Genomic DNA, 24003 nt, shown 5'->3' on the forward strand with positions numbered 1-24003 from the left:
ACTGAAGATTGCTAATCCAATTCCTGCTCTACCGCCTCCATTCCAGTTTGATACTTCTGCTACTTCTGGCAGGAGAAGGCAGCGCCAACTTCTCCAATGGGATTTTTTTTTTTGTTGTCCAAATGATGTCATTAATTTAGGCCCTCTTGGTTATGCTCTTAAATATTCTATTGTATTAAATATTTTTGCAGGCTGCGCATCTTTTCCAGAACCTGCATGGCACTTCACATATGAACTATTACAACAGACAGCGACCATGATTTCAGAAGATACTTCCATCACCTGGACTAGTTATGAGTTTTAATTTTCTGCACATTAGTCTTCTGCTTTGACTATGACTTTTTCCTAAGCTCTCTTATCCCCACAGGTCTAAGTCCGTTGATGATCAATAATTACATTTCTGTGTTGTTTATCAGACTTCACAAGCCAGAAGGGGGGGATATACGATAAAAACTAAGATCTGGGTGCTGATGATTATGCAACCTCCAATTCCTTGAACAAGAGAGACTCAGCCCATAGAAAGTATACCCAGATAGAATTGAAGCTGTGACCTCTACTGCAGCCAAGCCTGAGAACTATACATCTTGATTTCAGTAAAATCCAGGACTTTAGAATCACAACGGGAGACATCTCAGAACCAGGACCTCCTGTATAATACAGCCAAGCCAATCAGAAGATAATTAATTTGAGATTCATAGTTGCTATTTATGGACATTATGGACTCATATTTTGATTTATTTTTAGTCTAGCATTAACCCTGTCTATTGGAAAGGTTCTATTTTATTTTCCTATTACTCCCTTTTTGGCTAATTTATGTTGCTAGTGACACAGTTTCCATTGTAGAAGGACATCTGTAATTCAACTCTTATTGTTTTTAGATTTAATTTTCTGTGTACTTTCCTTTTGGCATGATTAACACTTACCTACCCAATGCACCTTTAGGCTAGTCCTATCCAACCCTGCCTTCATACTGACAAGGCCAGTTTGCCTTAGTCCAAGTTGTTATTCCCATCACCTCTAGCCCTCTCCAAGGAGAAACTCTATTAGAGTTCCTAGGGGGGGGTGTCAGATGATTTTAAAATGCTCAATTAGGTTGCAGCTGACTTTAAATCCACAATGATCTATTGGCTGGATTAATTATACCATGTATACCATGTTCCCAGCACCCCTCAAGTGGGCACCAAAAGGGTAACGGGGCAGAGATGGAACTAAATATAGGTATCCTTTATGTTAGCATACACTGCTCTCTCATTGTTCCCCATGTGGTAAATACAAAAGATTCTTTTTAGATTCTTTAATTCAACATGCCGTTGTTTAAATTTTAACACTGTTTGCTATGGTACCATAGGAGTGATTGAGCTACTCTGGAATGATAGCAATAATGGAAATTTTGCACTTTCAAATCTGCCCGAGGGAGCTAGCATGCTTCCAAACTTGCTAGGTACTTAGACAGGTATTACAAATCCCAATTTCTTCCTTTGAAGATTTATGTACCTACAGAAAATGTTACTACCATGTTACTCAGTGATAGAAGCCCTAACTGTTGCCCTCAGCTACATCACTGGCAATCTTGAACAAAAAGACTCCCCTTAATAATGTCTCTTATACTTATACTCACTGTCCACCTCCCTGGTGCTCAGAAAGATCGTTTGGCCATGACAGGTAAGGAGAACTAAGTGTCCCAACCTAAGACAGCCTTCGATCAGGGTACTAGTCTTGTTGTTCTGAGGTGTGAACATAAGGCCTAGATGATTGACTTGGCCCACTATAAGTTGTCAAACCATATATTGTTGAAGCCCTTTCCTAAAGGCCTTCAAAGGGGGGAGATGTATAAAAATGCTACAGCTATGAGCCTTGGTCCCCTGCCTAGACTTTGGTTCAGGCTCTAAAATGAGGGAAAAGCTTACAGGCCTGTGTGACTCTTGCTTGAACTCCCAGTGTTGGAGCTCTAAAGAGAACAACAGGAAACACAAAGGTGGGGGTCCAAAGGACAGAGTGACATTGTGGTCAGCCATGGTGTAAGAAAGGAAAGGTATAGCTGGATGCAGTGTCTTGCTTAAGATTTGTGGTCAAGCGAGCTAAAGACAAAACCATGTTAGCAAGATAAAAGCTACTCATTAGCATGAGCCAATCAGTGGTAACCATGACATTACCATAGATCTAATCAGGTATATCTACTGTCATATTATCCATATCCTGAGGGCACCTATGAAAATCAGAGTATTTCCTGGTTTAAGCTAGAGAGAAGGGCTGCCACTCTCTCTCTCCAAGGGAAACCAATGTGACCAGCAGAATTGACAAATTACCTAATTGCTTTCCCTTGTAAAACCTTTAATTGGTAAAAGAAATTATAAAAGATTAGGAACTAATTAACACCTGTTTGCAGCTGGATTATTATATTCCTATAACTAATTGATTGTACGTGCCTGTTGTCAATCACTGATTTGACTTGTATCTTGGCAAATAAACTCCTCATCCCAAATGATGTTCTGTGGACTTCACTTAATGATCAAAGGCTGTAAGTATAAATGCTTCTGGTCTAGGAGGCTCTCTTTCGCTGCATTGTATAACCTGTAGCCTAAATCCAGTTTGTCATAAGGCTGGTATCTTTTCCTTGCCAGTGCGGGTCCCTTAGACCTGATGTCTCTCTCAGTGGCAATTCCTTTTAGAACTTCACAACTTCTTGATTACCCCAGTACTAGTGCTATTTAGAGATGGAGTCAGATTTGAGGTCATGCCAGCCTTCTTGGGGGTCTGAACCCTAAATTAAAACAGTTCACAAGCTTAACGCTGCTAATACCCACTCCCCTGGGGCTCGGGCCATCCATCTTCAAACGGGCTCTTCCCCAAATTCTCTGCCGTCAGTATCTCCAAGCGGTGAAGGAAAGCCTGTGCTTCCTCCACTGTGGTGTAAAGATTGAGTTACTCCATTTTGTTAACTCACTATCATTTTTATAGTGCTATGTTACATTTGGGGCAGTGTTTTGAGTAACCTTCAACAATCATGCATTTAGCATGTGACATATACATGCATACACATATACACATGTATATATATTTTTTTCACATATTTTTTAATACTTTTTCAAGGTTTTATGTTATTTTGAAACCCATTCACATGTATTAACTGTAAAAGTATATACTTTGGAATATTTAGTACTACAACATTGGTTCCATTTTTTATGCCATAAGTACCATATTAACAATTTTTTTTGTTTACAGATATGCATGTTTTCTTTGTTCCTCATCATTAGAAGTACATGTATACTGCCCACAGTTAATAATGTTTGTACTATTTTCTTGCTTCCTTTTTTATATATAAAAATTTTTTACATTTTTTTAACAAATGTGCCAGCCATGTCACTGTGTTCATTTATAGCTTTCCCGTTTTTAAAAAAAAATTTCTTATCTAAAGTTTATATATGATATTGATGTCATCAATTCTTATCTCTGCGCATTTTAAGATTTTAAGTCTTCAAATGCAACACCACATCTATTTTTGTTTTATCCATGTTCTTAATTTTGCTAATTTATGTTTCCTTTTGAGAACATTTCATGCATTTTTGTATTTACAATTTTATTTGATGCTTTTTCTCAATTATAACCTGAAATCGGTCTACGAAATGACCAATTTCCACAAACTCCTGAAAACTTCTCTCTTCAACAAAATATATCATAAAGAACAAAACGCGTAACTCTACTTTCTTTAAGATATCCAGGAATGCACCAGGATTCATCCCAGGATCCTCGGATCCCTGTTTTAGGAACTGGGAAAGAGAGGGTCTATGGGAGTTGGGACAAGTGTGGGAGGAGGGGGAACTTCTAACTTTTGAGACACTGCAAGAGGAATATGGGATTCCGGCCTCCAATGCATTCCAATATCGCCAACTTAGGGACTTTATTTTGAGGCGGGCAAAGGAAGAATTGGGCTTGGAAGAAACGCAGCTGGAGAGAGCAATGGCTGGGGGTGGTGGAAGAGGGGGGATCTCTAGGCTATACAAAGCACTCTTGTTACAATCACAACCCATTCTATACTACACATTCAGATGGGAAAAAATATTGGGGGTTTCTTATGAATACTCACAGTGGGAACGAGTGTTTGTATCTCTGCTTAAAGAGTCAATTTCTTACGCTCTGATAGAAAATGGCTATAAAATATTATATTGTTGGCATTATACACCACAGAGATTAGCTAAAATGTTTAAAGGGGTATCGGCTCTCTGTTGGCGTCAATGTGAAATGATAGGAGATATGGTTCACATCTGGTGGACCTGTCCCCATGCTCAACAGTATTGGGAGAGGGTTGTGAAATTGATTGCAAGTGTAACGAAAATAGATCTTCCCATGAAAATGGAACACTGCCTTTTACATATGCGGCCTCAGGGCACAAAAAAATATGCATTTCAACTAGCCACGCAAATACTGGTGGCCAGCAAATTGGTGCTGGCGGCGGCTTGGAAGCAACAAACTTTGCCGGGACTAAAAGTGATCCTACGAAAACTGGACTATATCCAGCTGATGTCTAAGCTAACAGCAATGCGACAAGGTCGCCTAATAGTGTATCATCATGTTTGGGATCCATATACTGAGTGGTTGGCGCAGTCTGACCCTACCTTGCCAGTTGTTTAGGGGGGAGGGCGGGGAGAAGGGGAAGGGGGACACACAAAGGGGTTAAAGAATAACAACAAACAAAGAGTTTGATATTTGCAGTTGGAAGTATTTGTATTGTGTGATTGCTTTCATTGTTATATGCTATGTTAATACTTAATAAATATAAATAAACATTAAAAAAAAAAAAAAAAAAAAAAGATATCCAGGAATGTTCTTTAATGTCTTTTGCTTTCACACTATCATGTACCTAATGTCTATACTTTAACACTATCATGTATGTCACCATCATGTAACCAAAACTTGCTGTAAAACCAAATGTACATTCTTTTCTATTTCCAGTATCCACGATGAATTGTAAGCCACATTGAGCCTGCAAAAAGGTGGGATAATGTGGGATACAAATGTAATAATAATAATGCTTTTATAGGTCTTTTATGTTAATACTAGTAAAAAAAAAAGGCCCATTTCTGACACAAATGAAACGGGCGCTAGCAAGGTTTTCCTTGGAGTGTGTATGTTTGGGAGAGTGTGTGTGAGAGTGACTCTGTGAGAGAGAGTGAATGTGCGAGTGTGTGCGTGTGACAATTTTTTTTCTTGTGTGTGTTTGTTTTGTGGCGGGAGGGTGGAGGTTGGGAGGGGCGTTTGAATGACTGTGTGTTAGTGATAGAGGTGTTTTTTTGGGAACTCCCTTAGTGGGGGGGGGGGGGGGGGTTGGTTGGAGGCATGGATGGTGAAGTTGAAGGGGGTAGTGTTGGGCTTGTGTGTCTCCGTGTGTCAGAGAAAGAGGGACAGTGTGTTTGAGTGTTATATAGAAGTGAATGTTTTATTTTCTGGGGTGTTAGTGATACAGACATTGAGAGTGAGGGGATTTTTTTTTTAAGTTAAATTAAGCTGTACCTTGTTTCTTTATAGGGCAGTCAGTCTTTATTGTGGTACAGGTGCTTGCAGAACTGGTTTTTTTTTCCTATCGCTGGTATGTGTGGAGAGAGAGAGAGTGTGACTGTGTCAGAGTGTGTGTCACAGAGTGTATGAGAGAGATATTGTGTGTGTGTGTGAGTGAGTGACTGTCAGAGTAAGTCACATTTTTTGTTAAAGTGTACCTTGTTCAGAAGTTGTTGTGGCAGCGTTGAAGGGCTTGGGCTTCGTAGAAGTTTTTTTTTTTATTCTTTGTTGCTGTTCGCTGACTGAAGCAGAGTACAGCTGGCTGGTCTTCACTTTTCCCTTTCTCTCTCAGCTGTGGTCCCGCCCTCATTTCCTGTTTACGCAAGGGCGGGACGCTGATAGAGAAGGGGAAAGCTAAATGCAAGCCGGCTGTACTGTGCTTCAGTCAGGTTAGTAAAATGTTTTTTTAAGCTATGGTTGTGTAGGGGTATTTCCCTGTGATCTAGCCTAAGCTGGTCTTGGCCTATACAAGCCTATGACATCTTGGTACAATAAGATGGCTGCTGCAACTCTCTGACCTGCACATCTCTGTGTCAGCAAGATCCAGCTTCAGCTTGTGGAAAATCACTGACAGGCTTGCTGAAGCCAAGGCCATTCTGTGTTCCAATCATCCCCCTTCTATCTCTGAGACGCTGGGAAGGGAGTCATAGTCATGGCACCAGAAGTTACCATCTTCAAGGTCACAAAACAAAGAACTCTTCTTATCCATGCACTGTACTGTATGAGAGGAGAATTGGTCCAGGCTATCACCCGAGAAAGAGGTCTGGAAGACCCGGGGAGAGTGGGAGAAGGAGGTTAGTCGGAGACCCTCGGAGGAGGAGTACCTGTGAAGGACCTGAGAAATCCAGCAAGGCTCGGGGTGAGCTAGAGACTTTATGATACCAACCTTGTGACCTGCATAACTGGTGCAAATACCTGTGGCAGAGATATTGGCTCTGATAACCAAAGGAGAGACGGGAACCTGCTTGTTTGCTGAGAAAGACCTGCACTACATCGGGTGGATGTGAAGCGACTGTTCACGCTATCCAAAAATACTAGGACTAGAGGGCATGAGTTGAAGCTACAGTGTGGTAAATTTAAAACGAATCGGAGAAAATTTTTCTTCACCCAACGTGTAATTAGACTCTGGAATTCGTTGCCGGAGAACGTGGTACGGGCGGTTAACTTGACGGAGTTTAAAAAGGGGTTAGATAGATTCCTAAAGGACAAGTCCATAGACCGCTATTAAATGGACTTGGAAAAATTCCGCATTTTAGGTATAACTTGTCTGGAATGTTTTTACGTTGGGGAGCGTGCCAGGTGCCCTTGACCTGGATTGGCCACTGTCGGTGACAGGATGCTGGGCTAGATGGACCTTTGGTCTTTCCCAGTATGGCACTACTTATGTACTTATGTACATAAGACACAGACAGCTGAGATAGCGTCTGGGGAGATTCTGCTCCGGTCTTATCTGAAGCCGTCATCAGGACAGCGTCGTAAGATCACAGTGATATATTTCCAAGTCTGGGGTTAGGCAGTGGTTTTATCTAAGTACGACTGGTTTATGTCAGCTCTTGGTCAGGGACAGCTGCTAATGTGTATTTTGCATAAGATGTGACAAGTTTTCATAAGGACCATTAGGATATCATTTGTACTGTTCTAATCATTACTGTACGTAGTCTCAGGATAATCAGAGTGTAGTTAGACAATATATTTTGTTAGTGTGCACATCAGTAAGAGATATTATATTGCATATAAGCTATTGCAGAGTGTCTATTTTTCTACCTGTAATAAATAAAATAATAATTATCATCTGTGACATGCCTTTGGTTCTTTGGCGAAGAACAAAACATTGGCAGGGTGCCAGCAACAAGGTTCCTTTATAATATTTCCCCTAGACTGAGCGGGAACCTTGTAATAAGTATTATCAGGGAATAATTATTGCCTTAATTACTTATTTTCATCCTACAAATGGGAGCTTGCGTCCGGGAATGTCATTCAGTTGATAACAGTTTATACCCGTAAGTTTGTTCTCTGTTTCAAAATGAAATCCTAAGCTGCACAAGTCTGAGCTTTGTTTTTACATTCTCTTACTGTGTGTTCACTGAAGACTGTTGAAGGTGTCTGGTAGTCGAAATCTGTTGCTTTTGCCAGATTTATGACCTGGCAGTGAACCAGGTATTTTTTTTGTGTTTGTACTAGCTGTGTTAATTGCTAGCTGTTTTTTTCTTTCACTTTCTTGTCTGTACAGTGTCAGTATGGTGGCACCTAGCCATAGGCTCTCGCCTCTAGAAGTAGCAGTGTTTGATACAATGGTGGCAGGGGGCCAGTCTAAAACACTTACGGAGGGCTCTCTGAAGACTATGTTGTCCTTATTTTGCAAAGAAGATGTACAAAGTTTCAAAGCATATGAGGTAGTCTTAAACCAAATCTTGAAGGTAAAGCATAGATTGACTGTTCCAGCATTAGTGGAGCTCTCATGCACCCTGCTGGCCAAAATGGAAAGTGCAGGTTGTAATCGCTCTACATTGCAAAACGAAATTCAGCAGTTGCAGACTGAAGTTGACGCCCTAAAGAAAGCAAGACTTGATTTACAATTGGCTCTTGAGAGCAAAACTTCACAGGCAACTGGTGGAGGGGGGGTTACAGAGTTCCCATGATCATGGTATATGCGCCGAATGTGTGGGTCTTCATGACAAATGTGCTACTTTAGAGAAAGACAGATTGCATTGGGAACAGACTGCCCAATCTTTACAGACTGATTTGAGGCTGAAAAAATATTCCCTCTCTGCTAAATCATATCAATTAGAGGAGGTGATGCGAACTTTAAGTTTGCGAATGAAAGAAGTAAATCACACTCACTCCCGGCAACAGGAGGAGAGAGAAATGCATCAGGATATGATTTCTGCTTTGCGTAGGGAGTTACAACATGAGAAAGGGAGTCATAGCTTTGCTCAGCAGGCTTGGCATAAAGCCGAAGAACTAGCGGAGTCCTGGAAGAAAAATAATACACTGTCACTGCAGTTATCTCAGGCTTTGCAAGATAAAGAGATGTGTATAAAAGCACTCAATCAGCATAAAGGAGACCTAGAGATGTTGCGGAAGGAGGTATGTGACTTGGGGGATGAGGCTACTGCTACACCCACAGAGTTGCAGGATAGGGATGACGTGAGATCACCCAGCCCTGTGCTAGAACAATTTTGCCTGCCTGAATGGGTCCCTTGTAATGAATTAGAGCAGGAGTCTAATCCTTTTCAGTTGACAGCGCCTCCCCGGTACAGTACTCTTGGGTCCGCAGACCTTTGACTGCATGCCGGAGCACAGGCTCCGCCCAGTCCGGTCACGGAACACTGTATCCCCCGATGAGCACACTGACACTAGTAATCAGAGACTCCCACCAGTCAGGTCCCGGAATACTATGCCCACTGATGAAAGTCATGGTACAATTGGTCCTATGCTCCTCCCAGGAAGGGCACAGCACAATGCACTTCCTGATGAGGTCACTGGTACCATTGGGCCTATGCTCCGCCCAAGAAGGGCACAGCTTTCTGTCCTGCCTGATGATGTCACCAGGAACAGTGGGCCTGTGCCACACCCAAGGAGGTCACAGCCCTCTGCACTACCTGATGACATCAACAGTACATCCGCACCACCATTTTCGTCCCCTACTGGTGAGCAGCGGTATTCCACTCAGACACTTAAAAATAACACTTTATCTAGGGAACAACACTCCCAAACAATGAAGACTAGTCACACTATGATCAAACCTTTTAAGGAGTCTTCCAAGGTATCAATACATGCTCATTTGCGGTCAGTCCATGAAATCTTTAAGACTTTACAGGTCACTGCAGAGTCAGATAAACTGGCTTTACTTAAGTGGACGTTTGACGAAGAATGTCAGGTGTACTTGGAGGCTATAGTGGAAGACAGCCCAGACCTGTTTACTGTGGAACAAGCTTTGAAGAAGCGATATGGTCTGTTTGCAGATGACACGGAAGCAAAACGTGCGGCCTATAATATGCTCTGTGGTCCCAAGGAGAGTCCGCGTGAGTGGGCCTTTCGCTTGAAGCAAGCCTTTTTCCAGGGGCAGGCCATACCAGACGCAAAGGATCTTGAATTTGGTGAATTCAGAAATCTTTTTCTGAAAGGGCTGCCTGAACGAGTGAGATTTCACTTGACGGGACAACAGAAAGAACCTTACTCCAAGCTTCTGAAACAGGCAGATGAGGTTTTTGATATGTGTCGCGCACGGCCCACAGTGGAGGCACCCAAACCCGCATCAAAGCATCACAGCCCAGGGGCTCAACCCAGTGTTTGTGCAGTCACCTCCACCCTTGCACTGGAAAACAAGGTGTCAAGTCAGTCGACACCATCACGGCCTAGCAATACCCAACCTCGCCAGCCAGGTGGCACCGCGCAACCTGCTGCGCATAAAGGACAACAACAAGACCCGAATAAAAAGCATTTTAACAAAAGGCAGCAGGCTCAGGATAAGATCAGAAAGCAGCAAGCACAGATTGAGCAATTGTTGGCGCAACTGCAACGAACAAATTCTGAAACCGCACCTCAGCCATCCTCTTCACAAACCACAGGAGGCAACTTTTCGAAGAACAAGGAGAAGCCTTTCGGGCCACCCACGACTGGGCCTAGTATCAACTCCGTTGAGGTGGAGCCTCTGTCCATGCCTGAGGAAGACCAGGCATGACTAGGCTTGGATCCACCTACATCACCATCCATGCCCACAGTGCAGATGGAAGCTGTGTCGGCTGTCAGTGATGAGTCTCCTGTGACCCAGGCTGATGTCCACCCCTCAAACCCGGAAGGGCCTCTATTATGTGACTCGTTTAAGGAAACTAGGTACTTTATGGGTCAACTTATTCCTAAAGGTTACAGATATACCGTGGAGCTGTTTATTCAACAGACATTTTCCTGTCAGGGTCTGCTGGATACAGCCTCAGAGGTGACTTTGATTACCCAAGGCCTGTTTCAGAAACTCGAGGCATCTCTAGGGGAGAAGCGGGATGTGCTGAGTGTCACTCCATGCGATTTATCCCTAATGGCCTATGGCAACCAGAGCATCGGTACTGTGGGACAGGTTTGGCTTTCATTACAGCTCAGGGAGATGAGTATCAAACACCGTGTTGTCATCATTACCACCAGTGCTGGCGAAGAATTCTTAATTGGCAATGATCTGTTAAAAAGGTTGCGGCCTGATTTGGATTATCACCATGAAGTCATCTGGGCTCAAGTCACAGGTCCCCTTCCATATAGGAAGGTACGGCATATGAGCAGAGTCAGTGGTTCCAGCTCTGTGAGGCTTAGGGATTCTCCATATCGTATTAATTTCCAGACTACAGAAGACCCTCTCACCTGGGAGATCCAGTTGAGTGGTGCACCAGGGGGGGAAGTCCAGAATGCTGAAGTAATCCAAGTCCAGACAGATCGGATAGCTGACATCGTCATCCATGATAACAAGTTGGAGATTGTTTTTAATAACCCGCCTATGACGAATGACTCTCCAGATGATGCTACAGACTTACCTCAAGAGATCACAGCATCCTCTTCCAGTCATGAGACACCACATCCTCGCCGGTTGACTGTCATCCAGCAAAAGGATGATGCTTTCACCATTCCTGTTCAGATAGCTGACATCCAAACACTTCAGTCCACTTTGCTGTTGCCTAGCGATGTCTCCTTCATCAGTGACACTCTGCTCTTCCGTCTGCGCAAGTCTGTGCAACTTCACTTCAGTAAGTGTTCTTCCACTTCGGTGCAGGTACCTGGACAAGGTGCCAAGACGCTCGTGGGAATGTGCAGTCTCCCTTCGTCCGTGGGACAGAAGACGTTCACCCACCACTTCTCAATTATGAAAGGCCTACAACAGCCCTTATGCCTGGGCTCCGATTGCCTTGTGCGACTGGGAGTTTATGTGGATCTGGTGAACCTTGTCTTGCGGAGTAGACTTGATGGCAGCCCCATGGAATCCGAGGTAACGCCTGTTAGCCTGAAGTCTGGACAGACCATACCCGAGGTCTGTGAAGTAGTCTGTGATAAAGATGTGATCATTCCGGCAAGAGTAAGGGATTTTTCCATCAAGCTCTGTCTTGCTCAGGGACAGCGTCTGTTGGACAAAGTGGTGTACTTCACCCCTCATGCTCATTTTCGTGACCTAGGGTTGTCCATCAGTGTTCTGCCATGTTTGGAGGTATCTGATGCTCCTTTCCACTTGTTGGTCACCAATCCGCAATCCGATGAAGTTGTTGTGTCTAAAGGAGACCCTTTTGGATTTCTTGTGGGAGAGTCTTTTCCTGATGTCGAGGTAAGTTTGCCTATTGTTGGCAGGCTGCCTTCCTCGTGGAACACCTGCCGGGGGGGGGGGGGGGGGGAGACTGAGAGTCTGTTTACCTCTCCCAGAGACCTCATATCTCTGGAGTTCATGTGGCCATATGATGCAATGGATTCACAGGTGCAGTTGGAGGACAACTTCTTGATTCTGTCCAGAAGAATGTCTCTATCCCAGAGGTCTAGAGTGGTGAATTCTGTTGAAACCTCATCTCTGTAGGCGGACATTGAAGAACAAGTGGAAATTCCATCCAACCAACCTTTCTCAGAGTTTGATGCTATGGTGAAAGATCAAGTGGAACAGGCTGATGTGTGTACTACTGACACAGAGAAGATGCAGTTGACTGAGTTGCTGTACAAATACAAGGAACATTTTGCTGTAGACTCATATGACTGTGGCCTTACAGACCTGCACGTCACCAGAGTGCCTACAGAACCAAATAGTAAGCCTGTCTTTGTGCGCCAGTATAAGATTCCATTGGCTTCCTATGAATCTGTGCAAGAGATTCTCAATACCTTGGAGGCCAGGGGCATCATTAGGCAATGCAACAGCACATACAACTCCCCTCTGTGGCCCATCTTGAAAAAGAACAACAGCTGGAGAATTGCTCTGGACTACCGTCAGCTGAATAAGCGAGTACCGTTGTCCAGGTGGCCGATGGCTCCACTGGATCAGAGTCTTGCTACTATCAAGGGGGCTAAGTATTTCACCAGCTTAGACTTGGCATCAGGGTTTTGGACCGTACCTGTACATCCACATGATCAGTATAAACTGGCTTTCACCTTTGGGAAGAAACAGTACACGTGGAACAGAACTCCCTTTGGTTTTCTCAATTCACCGGCTGAATTCAACATCTTCCTACACAAAGCACTTCTAGATGCTGAAGCTCGAGGAACTATTGGACACCCGACCAGATTTGATTCGGTCGCTACCCAGGAAACTAATGATTTGATGACAAGTTTCCACGATCAGCTTCTCCCCTTGGATTTAACCCCCGGAAATGTTGCAGAGCCCACACTGTGGTCAATAAGGATTTCTCACAGTCTGAATACTTCTTTTCCACTTCGGATAGGCCTTTACTGGCATAGGCCACAACCCGCTTATCAGAATCATATTTCTGATACAAGACAGCACTCATAGAGTGACTGGAGTATCCCAGGTCAACGTAGAACTCACGACCCCCCTCAGGGTACGCGAGGCATGGAAAGCGGCTGAGCTGCTCCTTCAGCTCCTGCATAGCAGATTCCTGCTCTGGACCCCAAGTCCAGGGTACATCCTTCTTCAATAACTTGACCAATGGTCGGGTGATCTCCGCATACTCATTTATGAACTGTCTGGAATAATTGCATATTACCAGAAAGGAACGAAGATCTGGGAGATTGGTGGGTTGTTTCAGCTGTTGTAAGGCCTGAACTCGCTTCTTCTGAGGTCGCAGACCCTCAGCAGAAATTTCATACCCTAGGTAATTCAGAGATTTCTTGCACCATTGTCCTTTGGCCAATGTCAATTTAGCTCCAGCATTTGTCAACTGTCTGAAAACTTGCTCAATCTCTGACAAATGTTCTTGAAAGGTACGGCTTTTGATCAAAATATCATCCAGTTGGACAGCTGGAAACGAGGGCTGTGGATGGAGAAGAGGGAGCTTGACGGGAGGGGGGAAGAGTATGGGGGTGTTTAACGGCGTCTCAGGAGGGAGTCAGAGAGGAGGGGGAGTGCGGTTGTCCGAATTCTGATAGGAGAGGGAGGTAGGCGGGAGTGTGCGGGTGACCGGGACCATTGGCGACTTGTGATGGGCGAGGCAGAGAACCCCGTGGGGGGAGGGAGGGTTGTCGCGTGTGTGGATAATGCCGTTTTTTTTTCGTTGATTGATTTAAGTTCGGGCACGCTTGTTTTGCTGTTTTTTTATTCCGTTGGAGTTGTGATTGGGTACTGCTGATAGTGACGCTCCCGGAAGAGCGCGACGTCATTTCCGGTTTTGGAGTTACAGAGAGCAAGAACGCCTCAAGGTTTTTGTGCCACGCAGTCAGCTTCAGAACGTTGGAGGTGCTTCTTACTATATAGGAATATCTATAATATTCTTCTACGATTATTGTTGTTCACAAAATTCATAGTTATATTTATTTAAGTTTTATATTTGGCTTTGTAGACTCCTGAAGAAGGCGCTACGGCGCTGAAACACGGCTGTGTTGAGTCAACCTGTTACAATAAATATTATATTTTTTCAAATATACATCTCCCCTATTGATTGGAAAGAGCCTATTTTCCCCCACTCGTCTCCTTTTCTCTCTATATTGTTTTGTGGGGATTAAGTACACCTCCACACTTCGTGTGGCTTCCTTTTTTTTGACAATACCCTATGTCATCGAGCCAAAGCAATTGACTGGAAGAAATCCAACAACATCCATACTCTTTCTACCTCCCAACTTTCTCTCCCTCTCTCCCCAAACCCTCACTACTCCCAGTTCCCTCCCCCAGTTCTCTCCCTTCCAGCAGGACCACCATCTCTCTCTGCCTACCAATACTCCCAGTTCTCTGTTCCCCAGGTCTCTCCCCATGCTTGAAACTCTCTAAATCTCTGTCCCCCTCCCAAAATAATTCCTAGATCATGCTCTCACCTTCTAGCTCCTTTCTGTTGTTCCCATCGCATGAAATGCACAGAAAGAGGAGAGCAGATGCATTATCTGACTGCCCTTCTCCCCTGCTGCCTGGGAACCAACTAGAAATTTGAAATATTCGCCTGAATGCTGTCTCATGCAGTTCAAATCTGTAGTCAACCCCAAGGTAGGAAAAGATGAATGACACAGTTTGATACGATGCTGCTTTCCTCTTCATCTTACTGCAAGATCAGCCCAGAAAAGAGAGAGGGCAGGAGGCCAGGAAGTATTTCCCAGTCATGCTGTAGCTTTGTGACTTGGTCCCTGTACCAAATTCAGTGCAAAATTCTGCATTAGATGAACAAATTATGCACAAATTATGCACTGCATAGCTTTGCTAAATTTTCCCCAGAGTAATTATCTAATTCATGTGTGTCATAGTAGCTTATAAATGCTTCTGGAAACTTGAATTTGCCGTTAGTCACTTTGGCCTCCTTTGCTGGAAAACAAAGAAATAATATATAATATTTGGATGTTTCCCAATGTCAAGTAATTCAAAATTTCTAACCAGCCTAATTTATTCTGATACCAGAGCAGAGCCCTGGGAGCTAGAGTAATAAATCTTACATTTGTACACTATGAGGAAGATTCTATATATATATATAGACTAAGCATATTCTATAATCAGTGCCTAGATTTTGGTGCCAATTATAGAATAAGCTTAGTTGATATCTCAGCACCTAATTACTCGCATCCATTTACACCAATGAAAATGTGGCATAAATCCTGGCACGTAGATTTATGTACACTGGGCCATATTCTATAACTATGTGTGTAAATTTCAGAGCACCCATGAAATGCTCCTTTCCCCACCCATAAACACGCCCTTTTTCCCAGCATGTGTTAGAAGTTCAGCACATTTTGTAACAGAATACGCTTAGTGAGTTATGCACGTAAATTCAAATCAATGCCAATTAGTACTCATTATTGCTTGTTAAGTGCTGTTATCAATGCTCATTAGCTTGTTAAACTTGTTAAGTTAAACGCATTGTTGATCTCTAGGCATGCTATACAGAATCTGGGGGTATGGGGGTAATTTTATAAAGCTTTTTCTATGTAACCACATAAACGCATACTTTATGCAGACCATGGGTAGAGGCATTCCCAAGAGGTGGAGCCGAGGTAAAACAAACGTGGAGTTGTGATGTACACACATCTTATGCATTGTATGTGTACATGAATAGAGTACATGCACAAATTTATATAATCTTTGGAGCTGCTGGGGCTGGACCTGGGAACCTAATTTTATAAACGCACAAAAATGGATATACACCTTTATAAAATAGGTGCCTTCTTGGGCTTTCCACACAGATGTCTTGTTATAAAATTTATAAAAAGTTACCCCCTTTATGTCTTCTTTTGTAAGAAGGTATTAAGTGGCTTTCTATACAGATCTGAAACACTCTTAATATCAAATCTATAAATACTCAAAATACAAAGATACTGGACTTGCCAAATATTCTTCCGTGCCATAGAGAGAAACAAACTGCTCATCATCCTCAAGTTCTCTGGCTGCTCCAAAATCGGTCAATTTGTATACAGAGTGCCCATCTTCACCGATGACACGCATAATATTGCCTGGTTTGATATCTCGATGAACTATTCCATTCTCTCTAAGATGATTCATCCCAGCCACTTGAAAAGAATGCATCACAAAACAGGCATCAAAGGCATGTGCATAGAGAATAACTATATGCTCCAGTAAGGAAAATGGCATAAAATGGGCAAACAATAGGCATAAATGTGAGGGAGAACAACCTTTAGGTTTTCTTTCAGTTTTCAATTCCTCTCCAGGCTTTCAAAAACTAACACTGCTAAACATATCAGTCAGAAACTATGCATACAAAGCATAGAAAGATACAGCCAGGAGTTAGTGGACTGTCAATTGCTTAAAGTTACATACATACTTTAAGGCACATTAAAATGAGGCATTCTAGAGAGCATTTCAATAGTGTGGCTGGAAACAATGCACATGCATTTAAGCATCTAAAATCTACATGTTTAAAAAAAGCACATAACATGCATACGATGTACACTTAAAAGGTTAATGATGGAGTATGTGTAATTATAGCTCCACAACAATCTGATATTCAAACACAAAGTACGGGAGTAACATTTATTTGAAAATCAATGGGATATACACAGATTGCAAAGCATGTCTGTACATCTCCAACTAGATTCCTTTTAACATTTACCCTTAACATTAGGGGCATTTAGTTTTAAAAAGGGTAACTGATAAAATGAGGTAAATGTTTAAAAATAAAGGCTGAAAGGTTCAGCTGCAAAGTAGAGAGTTGCAAGGGGACAGAAATCCAACCTGTTCCCGCCACAAGTAATCTCCTCTATCACAGCCCCCAGCCCTTGTCGCACTGCAGTCACCTTGCTCCCTCCCCCACTCCTGAAAGAAATCTACATGAAATATTTATTTTTATTATTTTGACTTATGAAAACCACTTGTCCCTGAAACATGCTCCAAACAGAATAATCCATTTGTACAAAAGAGATGAGGTGAAGATATGATTCCATGTGCCCCAGTGAAAGGAGAGTTTAATTTTACTTCCAATCTTTAAAAACACCAGGCTTCCCAAGGCAGAGTTCAACAGTTAAGATGAACCATCACTAAATAGGCTAGCCTCACTGAAATTTGGCCATGTATTACTGTATTGTAGTGAACAGTGTAGAAAATGAGCAAGCAACACAGCCTTTATTAGTGCTGTTTCTACTAGCAATAGTTTTGATTTCATGATATTTATATCTACATATGGGAAGCTTTCAAATAAATTAAGCTGTCAAATAAGTAAAAAAAAAAAAAATAATCTTTTGCCTTCCACCTTTTAAGGCACTGCCTACCAACTGGAACAGCTTTGACTTTTTACAGGTGGACTACGCACAGGCAGTCCCTTATTTCTAAAAATCTTGTGTTACTGTTTTCAATAGCATTTACTATCGTTTTGAGTGAACCAGTATGGGGGCAATCTCTGCCTACCGGCTTCAACCCATTTGGCTAGATAGCCTCGTACCGTTCCTGTTCTCAACCTAACTTTTCTGAGAAGTTCTGAGAGAAGAGGACACTTCTGTGGGTAAGTGACATTATTTTATTCTGTGCTTGGTATATTAAAGATTGGGCTTAAAAGATGAATTGTAGGATATTGATAAACACAATTAGAATAAAAAAAAAGCAAACTTTATTAGCTAGTCTATATCCTTCCCCCCCCCCCCCCCCCCCCCCCCCAGTTTTAAAACTTAAATTTTCTGCCACAGCATTAACAGATAGTCTCTAGAAGGTACACTAGGGCCTAGTTCAGTCTTAGAAAAAATGAAAGAGAGAGAAGCAAGCATTATTAACTAGTTTCCATAGTGTACAACCCTTTCCCTATAGTTTTAAACTTAAACTTTCTCTAGAGGTAGAAATTTAACAGCCAAGAGTATTAAAAAGATAGTAGCAAGGCTTAAACTGCCCTAAAAGACAGTTATTTTCTGTTCTTGCCTGCTGGAAAGGTAGCAATGCTACTGACCTGAATTAGGTGTTAAAGGTGTGAGATGGTAGAATATTTACAAAGGTTACTAAGGGCAATCCGATTACTGGGCTAGCTTCAAAGGGTTTGTTTGAAACAGTCTCCTTAGAAAACAAACTATATAGAGAGGAAAGGTCCAACTTAACATTCTTTCTGAGAAGTTCTGAGAGAAGAGGACATTTCTGTGGTTGACATTATTTTATTCTGTGCTTGGTAACTTAAATATTGGGTTTAAAAGAAGAATTGTAGGATAATGATAAACAAAGAATTAAAAAAAAAAAAAAAAAAAGCAAACTTTATTAGCTAGTCCCCATACACTTTTCCCCATAATTTTAAAACTTAAATTTTCTGTCACAGCATTAACAGCCTCTAGAAGGCACAGTAGGACCTAGTTCAGACCAAATTTAGGAAAGCTCAAATCCAGAACCTCTAGGGTAGCATTTTCCAAAGTGCTACCCGCTTCACGCGCAGGATCCAAAAGACAGGCAGAGCTCCGGAGTCTCAATGCGTGAATGAGACGATGGTGCAAGGAGGAGGGTTTTAGATTTTTAAGGAACTGGGCAACATTCTGGGGAAGGGGAAGCCTATTCTGGAATGATGGGCTCCAACTTAATCAGGGTGGGACCAGGCTGCAGGAATTGGCATTTAAAAAGAAGATAGAGCAGCTTTTAAACTAGAACCTAGGGGAAGTCCGACAGTCATTCAAAAACGCATGGTTCGGAACACGGTATCTTTCAAAGATATCAGCAAAACAAGGAAGAGAGAGCATCTAATAGCAAAGTTGTAAAAGAGACCATAGTAGATCTGGTGACCTCAAATAAAAATCAGACAAAAGATTGCAAATTAACACTGTCAACTAATGAACAAGATGTAAATTGGAACAACAAAACAGTTTGAAATGTCTATATGCGAATGCAAGAAGCCTACGAAACAAGATGGGAGAGTTAGAATATATTGCACTAAATGAAAAATTAGATATAATAGGCATCGCTGAGACCTGGTGGAAGTAGGATAGCCACTGGGACACTGTCATACCAGGGTACAAATTATATCGTAGTGATGGGGTGGATCAAACTGGTGGAGGGGTAGCACTGTATGTTAAGGAGGGCCTTGAATCAAATAGATTGAAAATTCTGCAGGAAACAAAAACACATCTTGGAATCCCTATGGATTGAAATTCCATGTGTAAAGGAGAATAGGATAGTGACAGGAGTGCACTACCGTCCACCTGGCCAGGATGAACAGATGGATGTAGAAATGTTATCAGAAATTAGGAAAGCTAACAAACTGGGAAACATAATAATAATGGGTGATTTCAATTACCCTGGTATTGACTGGGTAAATGTAACATCAGGGCATGCTAGGGAGGTAAAATTCCTTGACGAAAATCAAGGACTGCTTTATGGAGCAGCTGGTACAGGATCCAACAAGACAAGGAAAAAAGAATTCTAGACCTAGTCCTCAGTGAAGCGCATGATCTGGTGCAGGAGGTAATGGTGCTGGGGCCGCTTGATAACAGTGATCACAATATGATCAAATTTAATACTGGCTTTGGAATAAGTACACACAGGAAATCCAATACGTTAGCATTTAATTTTCAAAAAGGAGACTATGATAAAATGAGAAGAATGGTGAAAAAAAACTCAAAAACAAACAAACAAAAAACACTTAAGAGGAGCAGCTGTGATGAAAATTATATTAGGCGTGGATGTTTACCAAAAATACCAGCCTGGAAGCCCTATGAAATATATTCCATGTATTAAAAAAGGAGGATGGAAGACCAAATGACAGCTGGCATGGTTAAAAAGTGAGGTGAAGAAAGCTATTAGAGCTAAAAGAAAATCCTTCAGAAAATGGAAGAAGGAACCGACTGAAAATAATAAGAAACAGCATAAGGAATGTCAAGTCAAATGCAAAGTGCTGATAAGGATGGCAAAGAGACTTTGAAAAAAAGATTGCGTTGGAGACAAAAAGAGTAGAAACTTTTTTAGGTATATTAAAAGCAAGAAGCCGGCAAAAGAATTGGTTTGACCGCTAGATGACCGAGGAGTAAAAGGGGCACTCAGGGAAGATAAAACCGTAGGGGAGAGATCAAATGAATTCTTGCTTCGGACTTCACCGAGGAAGATTTGGGAGAGATACCACTGCCAGAAATGGTATTCAAAGCAGAGTCAGAGAAACTGAAAGAAAGCTCTATAATCCTGGAGAATGTAGTGGCGCAATTTGACAAATTGATGAGTAGCAAATCTCCTGGACTGGATGGTATTCACCCCCGAGTACTGATAGAATTGAAAAACGAACTTGTGGAACCATTGTAATATGTAATTTATGTTTAAAATCAAGCATGGTTCCAGAAGATTGTATGTATTGCTGATTTTTAATTTATGTTTAGGAGTGTGGTAGCCGTGTTAGTCCACTCTTAAGGTTATCAATAGAAATCAAACAAAATAAAACATGGAAAAGAAAATAAGATGATACCTTTTTTATTGGACATAACTTAATACATTTCTTGATTAGCTTTCGAAGGTTGCCCTTCTTCGTCAGATCGGAAATAAACAAATGTGCTAGCTGACAGTGTATATAAGTGAAAACATTCAAGCATTACTATGACAGTCTGACAGGGTGGGAGGATGGGGGTGTGTAGGAGGTATGCATGGGGGCATCAAAGCATATCATTGATATTCTAACAGGATGGGTGTGGATAGGTGAGGGGTGGGGTGATCAACAGAGACATACAGCTTTATGGTTTATAATGGGCTAGGAACCCCAGATCCTTGTTAAGTCCTTTCTGTTGGGTGTTAAAATATTCAATCATTCTGACTTCAAAGGTCTTACGTTCTTGTATGGTTTTAAAGTTACCTTTCAGGATTCTCACTGTGAAGCCACTGGTACAGTGTCCTGGTCCTGTAAAATGCTGACCAACAGGTGTGGGGAACCCTACTGGCACCAGTATTGTTCATGTGATGTCTATGTAAATTGAATCTTGTCTTAAGCATCTGGCCTGTTTCTCCAATATAGCATCCTTCGTTACATTTTTTACACTGAATGATATATACCACATTGGAAGATGAGCAAGTGAAAGATCCCTTTATGTTGAATATCTTTCCTTTGTGGATGACTTTGGGGTCCTGTGAAATATTTTGGCATAGTTTGCAACTGGATAAATTACAGGGAAGTGTGCCCTTCTGTTCCTTTTCAGTCTGTGATGGAAGTTTACTTCTGATTAGCTTGTGTTTTAAGTTGGGTGGCTGTCGGAAGGCCAGTACTGGTGGGGATGGGAATATCTCTTTCAGTAATTCATCCTCCTGGAGTATAGGTTGTAGATCTCTTATGATTTTCCTCAGTTTTTCCAGCTCTAGATTGTATGTCACTACAAGGGGGATTCTGTCTTTGGATTTTTTCTCCTTGTACTGTAGCAGATTCTCCCTGGGTGTTTTGAGGGAGGAGGCAATATTCTTGGAGATTATTTTGGGGTTGTAGCCTTTCTGTTTGAAGGATGCAGTCAGGCTTTTAAGGTGTCTGTCTCTGTCCCCTGGGTCAGGGCAGATACGGTGGTATCTTGTGGCTTGGCTGTAAATGATGGATCTTTTTGTATGTGAAGGATGGAAGCTGGAGTTGTGGAGGTAGCTGCATCTGTCTGTGGGTTTCTTGTATATAGATGTAGGATGGTATGTATTGAAGGCAGAATAAAATTGTTTCAGAGTTTCTTCACCCTCCGTCCAAATCATAAAAATGTCATCAATGTACCGGTAGTATTTTAGAGGTTTGGTCTGGTGTGTATTCAGAGGGTGAAGAAACTCTGAAACAATTTTATTCTGCCTTCAATACATACCATCCTACAATCAGATTCAAAATTGACTACTCCCCAGAAAAAGTCAATTTTTTGGACACCACGGTCTCAATCAGTGATGGCTGTATACAAACATCTATATACAAGAAACCCACAGACAGATGCAGCTACCTCCACAACTCCAGCTTCCATGCTTGAATGTTTTCACTTATATACACTGTCAGCTAGCACATTTGCTTATTTCCGATCTGATGAAGAAGGGCAACCTTCGAAAGCTAATCAAGAAATGTATTAAGTTATGTCCAATAAAAAAGGTATCATCTTATTTTCTTTTCCATGTTGTATTTTGTTTGATTTCTATTGATAATTTATGTTTAAAATCAAGCATGGTTCCAGAAGATTGTATGTATTGCTGATTTTTAAAAAAGGTTCCAGAGGTGATCCTGTGAGCCTGGCAAAATGGTAGAAACTATTATAAAGAACAAAATTACTGAGCATATTCAAAAGCACGCATTAATGAGACAAAGCCAACATGGATTTAGTGAAGGGAAATCTTGCCTCACCAATCTACTACATTTCTTTGAAGGGGTGAACGTGAACATGTGGATAAAGGTGAGCCGGTCAATATTATGTATCTGGACTTTCAAAAGGTGTCTGATGGAAGTACCTCATGAAAGACTCCAGAGCATGGGATAAGAGGTAGTGTCCTATTGTGGATTAAAAACTGGTTAAAAGATAGAAAACAGAGAGTAGGGTTAAATGGTCAGTATTATCAATGGAGAAGGGTAAATAGTGGGGTTCCCCAGGGGTAGATGATGTTGAATGTGAGCAAGTGCAAAGTGATGCATGTAGGAAAGAGGAACCTGAATTTTAGTTATGTAATGCAAGGTTCCACTTTAGTAGTCACAGCCCAGAAAAGGATCTAGATATCATTGATGATACGTTGAAACCCTCTGCTCAGTGTGCAGCAATGGCTATGAAAGCAAATATTAGACATTATTAGGAAAGGAATGGAAAACAAAAATGAGGACGTTATAATGGCTTTGTATCGCTCCACCTCGAGTACTGTGTTCAATTCTGGTCAACGCATCTCAAAAAGATATATTGGAATTAGAAAAGGTAGAGAGAAGGGCAACGAAAATTATATGAGGAAAGGCTAAAGCGCCTAGGATTCTTCAGCTTGGAAAAAAGACAGCTAGGAGAGATATGACAGAGATCCATAAAATAATGACTGGAGCGCAACAGGTAGAAGTGAATCACTTGTTTACTCTTTCAAAAAATACTAGGGGGCATGCGATGAAGCTACAAAGTAGTAAATTTAAAACTAATCTGAGAAAATATTTCTTCACTCAATGAATAATTAAACTCTGGAATTCAAATCCAGAGAATGTAGTAAAAGCAGTTAGCTTAGCAGGGTTTAAAAAGGTTTGGATGGCTTCCTAAAGGAAAAGCCCATAGACCATTATTAAAACACACTTGGGAAAAATCCACTGCTTATTTCTAGATTAAGCAGCAGGAAAAGCGAAAGATGCATACCTGTAGCAGATATTCTCCGAGGAAAGCAGGCTGATTGTTCTCACTGATGGGTGACGTCCACGGCAGCACCAGGACGGAGATCTTCCTAGCAACAAACTTTGCAAGAGCCTTCGAGCGCACAGGCGCACACACCGCGCATGCGCGGCCATCTTCCCGCCCGTCGCGTGAGAGTCCTGTTGAGTTAAATTAAAAAGCAATAACAAGGACTAGAACAACTCCAAAGGGGAGGTGGGCGGGATTGTGAGAACAATCAGCCAGCTGTCCTCGGAGAATACCTGCTACAGGTATGTATCTTTCGCTTTCTCCGAGGACAAGTAGGCTGCTTGTTCTCACAACTGGGGTATCCCTAGCACCCAGGCTCACTCAAAACAAGAAAGAAGGTCAATTGGGCCTCACAACGGCGAGGACAGAACAAGGATTGACCTACAAAGCAGAACATCTAACAGAGTGCAGCCTGGAACAGAATAAAAATGGGCCTAGGGGTGTGGAGTTGGATTCTAAACCCCGAACAGATTCTGCAACACCGACTGCCCAAACCGACTGTCGCGTCAGCTATCCTGCTGAAGGCAGTAGTGAGATGTGAATGTGTGTATTGATGACCACGTTGCAGCCTTGCAAATCTCTTCAATAGTG

The 24003-nt window shown here is 42.1% G+C and overlaps 1 protein-coding gene across 2 annotated transcripts in view; it reads right to left on the reverse strand.

The window, feature by feature from the left end:
- Window positions 1-24003, reverse strand: part of LOC115479321 (serine/threonine-protein kinase TBK1) — a 157657-nt gene that overhangs the window by 50113 nt on the left and 83541 nt on the right. For both annotated transcript variants that reach the window (XM_030217196.1, XM_030217197.1), the window contains exon 5: window positions 15983-16164. In XM_030217196.1, the coding sequence (XP_030073056.1) occupies window positions 15983-16164 (182 nt within the window). The remainder of the gene's footprint in view (window positions 1-15982; window positions 16165-24003) is intronic.

Source organism: Microcaecilia unicolor, chromosome 10 (assembly GCF_901765095.1).
Source record: "Microcaecilia unicolor chromosome 10, aMicUni1.1, whole genome shotgun sequence".
NCBI lineage: Eukaryota > Metazoa > Chordata > Amphibia > Gymnophiona > Siphonopidae > Microcaecilia > Microcaecilia unicolor.